Source organism: Mus pahari, chromosome 9, assembly GCF_900095145.1.
Source record: "Mus pahari chromosome 9, PAHARI_EIJ_v1.1, whole genome shotgun sequence".
NCBI lineage: Eukaryota > Metazoa > Chordata > Mammalia > Rodentia > Muridae > Mus > Mus pahari.
In genome coordinates this window covers 148,432-155,311 of record NC_034598.1, presented here as the reverse complement: position 1 = coordinate 155,311, position 6,880 = coordinate 148,432, and the positions used below count along the sequence as shown (strand labels likewise).

The 6,880-nt window shown below is 33.6% G+C and overlaps 1 protein-coding gene across 1 annotated transcript in view; it reads right to left on the bottom strand.

Annotated features, from left to right (window-relative positions):
* LOC110326691 (vomeronasal type-2 receptor 116-like) overlaps positions 1-6,217 on the bottom strand; it is a 15,521-nt gene extending 9,304 nt beyond the window's left edge. Inside the window, exons 1-4 of the mRNA XM_021205276.1 lie at positions 6,012-6,217; positions 2,929-3,211; positions 1,678-2,481; positions 443-671 (exon numbers count right to left, since the gene is read on the bottom strand). Coding sequence (XP_021060935.1) covers positions 443-671; positions 1,678-2,481; positions 2,929-3,211; positions 6,012-6,217 — 1,522 coding nt within the window. The remainder of the gene's footprint in view (positions 1-442; positions 672-1,677; positions 2,482-2,928; positions 3,212-6,011) is intronic.
* Positions 6,218-6,880: the final 663 nt, after the last annotated feature.

Genomic DNA, 6,880 nt, shown 5'->3' with positions numbered 1-6,880 from the left:
ATGACATTTGAAATGTAAATAATTTTTTAAAAATATAAAATACATAAATTTAAAAAAACCTTGAACCTGGAAAAATATTTAGCTTAGTGAATATATGCTATACTTAATTAGGCTATAAATATGTTCACACAGGATCAGCAAATGCCATGGTTTATATATAATTAAAATTTTTTTATTAATATGTACATGTACACTATACTATAAATTTAATAAATATATTCCTGTATTATGATTGAATAAGCATGTGAGAGCTATTGAACTTGGAATCAAGAGACCTATGATCCATCTTTGATCAGATTTACATGAAGTGGAGAGTTATCAAATTTTGATGGTTGTAAGAGAGGATGGTCTATTGCAAGAGTAGCTGTTTTTCTTATAGACAAAACTATTACTTCAGTGACCCTTACTTTAAAATTTAGATATCTGGAAAAAATAAAAATACCCACGGAAGTTCCTCCTGTAGCCCATTCTAAATCTTCAGATATATGAAGTTGTTGGTTCTGTGGGAAACAAGGAAAATACCTTCCTATTTTCACTTTTAATCCAAGGTCTTGTGGAAAATTCCAAATGAGGGAAATGTCATACTCTGCACACTGATTTTCCCTTTGGTTCATGTTCACCAGTTCTCCAGCAGGGTTTGTAAATACCCTAGTTTTCATCAAGGAAGACAGCTAAAAGAGACTCATGCATATATGTGCATATCAATAAAGGTAATGCAAAATTGAGAATTTCCCCTCATTTCTTAATGACTTTCATAAAGGATAGCTGTATTGAAGTAAAGCACTGTAAAAAAATACAGTATACCTCACTGATAATTGAAAATTTATATACTTCATATAAATTTTGGATGATGAAATATGCTAGAAAAAATGATTACCAGAAAACAAGTAACACGGTATGTCAGTGTGTGTGTGTGTGTGTGTGTGTCTGCATCTGTGTCTGTGTGTATGTTTCTGTGTGTCTGTGTGTTTGTGTTTGTCAAAAATACTTTTTAAAAAATGAAGCCAAGTATGTGAAAATTAAGGTGCAGCCTGAGTGTCTGGAAATTGTGAAAATAAAAAAATAATATTTGTGGATTTTCGAAATACATAGAGTATACACATATAAAATAAAAATAAACTTAATAAAATGTGCAGTCTTAATCATTTATATTTTGTAAATTGTTAATTTAAATGGATATTAACCACAGCACTTGTATCACTTTTTTTTTTTTTTTTGGTTTTTCAAGACAGTGTTTCTCTGTGTAGCCCTGGCTGTCCTGGAACTCACAAATCTGCCTGCCTCTGCCTCCCAAGTGCTGGGATTAAAGGCATGCGCCATCACAGCCCAGCTTATATCGCTTTTTGAGACACTACTCTAAAAATATATTCTACTCAATTCACTTCAGGCTTTTATGATAAAACTCTAGGCTCATCTATTGCATTATGAACTCATTTGGTGAAATGTTGAGACACCTTTCCACAAAACTTACAGATCCTATTAAAATCACATCATCTCCTATTAAATGTTATATTTGTGCATGATATTCATCCATGTAAAAGTTTCATTAGAGTGTTTTGCAGTGTAGAAGTCTTTACAGTGATAGAATAATCTCTAGCAAAAGTACAATCGTTGCTCTGGGTCCATTTAATGAACACATTGATATATCTTAGCATAGTGAAATGTAAAAAATTTTACCTGCTGACATTCAGTGAAATGTCGTTTGGGATCTGCACTTTCCTGAAACTCTACTTGTTGAAGAATATGTTCATGGTAGGTGTGGGCTGCAGCATAAACAGCATTATACAAATTGTAACCTTCATCACTCAGGGCCATGTCATANTTGTGCAGTGTTTTCCATTCCAATGTGTTGTCGAATGTAAAATTATCCATTTTACTGATGTTCTTGGACATTGAACAATTAAAATAATTCCACCCCAGTATAGTATGAGAAATGTTGACTGGGTACTTGGAAGTGTTCATTGTTTGCATAAAATTCCTAAATTCATCAAACTCAGCTTTGTGATGTTCAAAAGTGATAGTACCATGGAAGAAATCAAGGGTGAATTCTTTTTTATGTAAGGTGACATCCCATTGTGAGGTTGTGATCCAGATTCTCTGAACACCCAAATCTTCCCATCTTCTAAAGCTGACTTCTAGAGTAGAGTTCATTTCACCATAAATGATAACAACCTTTGCTGAAGATGACATAATTTGTTTATCATATATCATAGCCTTAGTCATGTAGATCTGCATTGTCTCTGGGATCACATTCACAAAAGCTAAGCAAACCTCATGTCTTAGGCTTTCTTCTCTTAAATCTGAGAGAAACTGAATACCCTGGTCATCATCTGAGATAACCAGTCCTATCCAAGTCCATCTGAAATGAATCATCAATGAGACTATGCCATGGGACAAGTGTGTGTCCTTGGTGGCTACTAGATAGACATAGGGAAACCGATCATGGTCACTTAGGTTAGGATTAAATGGACCAAAGAAAACCTAAAGGATATCAAAGAAATAATGAAACATCCACATGAGTAGTGTGATTATTATGCTATTTGGAATTATATACAAATAATGCTACTCACCTTTCAGAACTCCTGTTAAGGATTGTACAATTTTATTATAAATATCATGTATTATTCCTATTCGAGCGTAGACTATTCCTGAAAAGGAATTTCCTAGAACACAGTTTTGCCTGTTTGCCCAGTACATCTATGATCTGGTTATTTAACCCCTTACTAGATACATAGATACATGGATAAATAGATCATATACACATATACATACACATTCACATTCACATTCTTATACACATACACATACACATACGTGTGTGTGTGTGTGTAGCAGCACACTCAGAAATGCACACTGTCCAAGTTTTCTTTTAGGCACCAGTAAGTGGTTTTTAATTTTGTTAACTCATGCAGTATCATATATTCTTACCTTTGGCATCCAAGTATCAATTGCCATTTTGAAGGAAGGCTTCCATGATGGTCCTGTAAGGACTATGTAACATGAATCATCTGCTTCACAGTCATAATTAACCAAGGTCATACTTCCGTTTATCTGTGTATATTCTAAACCCAGTTTTCCCAATGGATTTTGACAGTAACCATTTATGATGTCAAATATCAAAGAAACGTTGGATAAAAGATAAGGATTCTTGTTGATTGCATCAGTAGCAAAAAACATTACCAGATAAAACTCATATTTTCTTGCTTGTGTTCTAAAACAATCCATAGTGATGATTAAGGGAGATGGTTGAAACATAAAATTTCAATTGCAGTAAAGTTTGTATTATGAGACATGCTAAATTTCTGTCTAAATGTCTTGAAATAAATCTCATAAATTAGAGATCTTTAGAGCTTAATACACTTTAAGAATTCATAGATACTGGGCACTATGATATGATATATTCTGTATTAACAAAAATCAATAAATATCATTTTATCTCCGAATACCATCCTTGAACAGATTACAGTCCTATTGAGTAAGACTGCTATAAAATAAACTTGGAGTTGTAATTCCACAGAAACACAAAAACCATGACTTGATTACATTTATTATTTTAATGCATTTTATACATCAAATATCTTTGTAATAGTATTTTGAGAATCAAATAATACATCTAAATTTTGTTCAAGTTTTATGTTCATATCATTTTATACACAAAATATCATTAATGTGTAGTTAATAATACTCCACAACTGAGAATACTAGGTCTAATATTGAATTCTAAATTGTGTCAAGCCATACAAAATATCCTTTGGGAATTATATATAGTAAAAGAGCACACAATTTTTTGAAGTCAATTATTAAGAAATATATTCAGCTGGGCAGTGGTGATGCATGCCTTTAATCCCAGCACTTGGGAGGCAGAGACAGGCAGATTTCTGAGTTTGCGGGCAGCTTGGTCTACAAAGTGAGTTCCAGGACAAGCAGGGATAACAGAGAAACCTTGTCTCAAACACACACACACACACACACACACACACACACACACACACACACACACACGCACGCACGCACACAAAGAAATATATTCAAAGCCCTTATGTGATAAAACCTGATATAGTGTGAGAGTATTCAGAGCACATTATATATCTGTGTACATTGTCTAACAATCAGATTAGGTAAAATAGATTATCACTGTTTCTAGAAATTATTTTATCAGAAAGAATATTTTACATTTTGGCAAATAGCAAAAACTCTTTGAAGTTAAACATTAATAAAATGCTAATTTCACTCACACTGGGAAAATTATGAATAACATTGCCATGATGTTCATAGAACATGCTTTTAATGTTTTCAACTCTTAATATCATCAAACAGAATAATTATTTTTGATATATTTCACTTAATTTTATTTATCCATTTTAAATTATACAAAATAACACAATATATCATATAACCAGAATGGTATCCTTTGCACTATTTTACACATCAATTTAATGTTACCTTTTATTCTGTTGTCACTATGTCAATTATGTAAAACAGTTATCAGATTTCTTTTAACACCNCAGTCTTCAGAATTCTGCGGGATCTTAAGACTGTTGTCTGAGCTCAAAGATCTTCTCACTATATAAATGTTTTCATCGGTCCCAGCACAGGGGCAGTTCATCTGTTACTGTTAGCTATTACCTCTCATCAGGAGAAAAACACCAAACATGCTCTTTTAGTGAAATTTGCGTCTTTCAATTGAGAATTTTGTGCTAAGTTTCCCTTCTAATCCAGAAACATGTATTGACACAGTTCATATATTTGTAATGTTAAAACTTACTATGGCTTCTAAAATTGTCGTCAATGAGAATTTCCACTATTTTTCCAATGAGGTATGTGAAATGCAGAATACATCAGAAATGAAATTCCTACTCACTTAACACCGAAGAAAAATAAAGTGAAGCAACCATCACTATCAATGTGTGTGGTGTACTGTGGCTACCAACTGAAAAATGTATTTGTTTAATCATGAAAATTGAATAAGAGATGGGATGAAAGGCAGAGACAGAAGAAAACAGGAAACCTTGGTTCATGAAAGAAAGAAATACCAGGCACATTGATCAGCTAAATAGTGAGTGATTTCAACACTCCTTTCCTCATGATCTGCAGCCACAAATGATAACATCTCACACNTGGGATCTCAGACNTGTGTAGCCACATTGAGAACAGCTTCTTATACACAAGAAGTACATTTATTCTCCTAGATTTTCTCTAATGTTACATTTATTCAGTAGTTAATAGAAACATTGACCATCTCTCTGATACTGTTAATGAGCCTAATGTGTGCCCGGGCATTTGTGTAATTGGACCAAAACATTATTCTGGTAACAATAAATCCTGGCAGTTTCTTTCCAAATTCAGTATCAAATCCAGAATTGTAGGACTGGACTCATTTAAAGACCCTAACCCTAACCCTAACTATTTTATAAAGCAAAATATATGTATATTCACAAATACACACACACACACACACATATGTATATATATATATATATATATATATATATATATATATATATATATATATAATGTTATACATGTAATCAGGTATAGTAGACCAACATGTACATAAATATTTCAATGTATTAATGTATGCACAACTGTTGGAGACCAAAGTTATATAAGCAATTAGATGCAGGCTCATACAGGAATCATTGGCACACAATTGAATATAGGCAGTGAGCCTATTCATTTTGAATATTTATATTGAGCTCTTGACAAAAGTGGTAATTGTGAATTCAAGGCAGATGAAGAGACATCTTTCAACATATGATATCAAGAAAGACTCAACTGAGAGAATCCAAACTATCTCGTTGTCCAGCATTGTGAACTGGAGCCCATGTATTAAAGGTAAACTAAACAATGACACATTTGAAAGTATTCAAATAGTGATTGATGTAATAGTTAATTTTCAGTGCTTCCTAAAGTTACAGGGGGAAGGAACAGGACAGGACCCTTATTTTGTGCCCACAGCCAAATATTTCTAATTAATGAGATTGATGCAGAAAATAAAGTTAATGACTTACCTAAAATCATAATATACATTATAATAATTTTCTGGAATAGGTNCATCCATTGTCAGCAGGTAAAAACAACAATCACCTTGCAAATCTCCATCATAATCTTCACTGCTCTTTATCCTCCAAAAGCAAATGGGTTCTGTCAAACTACACAAGATGAGAGTAAAATTCAGGAGCAAAAAGAAAATAGTGAGAGCACACAGCTGCTTCATGTCTGCTAGGATCTAAGATGGAGCAGTTGTGAAATCCGTTTCTTATGCAGACAAACATCACACACACACACACACACACACACACACATTTATACTTATGTGTCTGTTTCAAGGCTACTGCTGTCTGGTGGTCCACTTATATTCATAGTTCCTTTCCATTCTTCCTATGTCATGCTCCCAGGATACATAGGGAAAATTCTGGCCTTGGGCTCTACATAAGAGGTCTGAAAACTTTTGATCAACATATTTCTGAAAACATGTTTTGGAGATCATGTTTTCCATCCTCAGGTGCTTCATGCATATCCATGACATAATTCTTCCCAAGGACAAGCTTCCCCTGCACAGTTTGGACCAGGCCATGTGTCAACAACCATATTATGAACACAATGGATTTCATCAGAACTTGCATAGTAAGACAGAAGTTGAAACGGTTATAAAAGTTCCATCTCATTCAGGCGTTGTGTTTCATCATGGGACATTATGTCTCCCATTGTCTAGTATAGGGAAAGGCAGTTCCACATGAAACATTCAGTCAGGAGTTGAGCTTTCTCTGTTGTTCATATAGTATTGTGTGCTAGAAATGTTTACAAAATCTCCTCAAACTTCCTGTGATTCCTGCCAGCTGGAGAACATGTCATTAGTCTAAACCTCAAAATGCCTGGA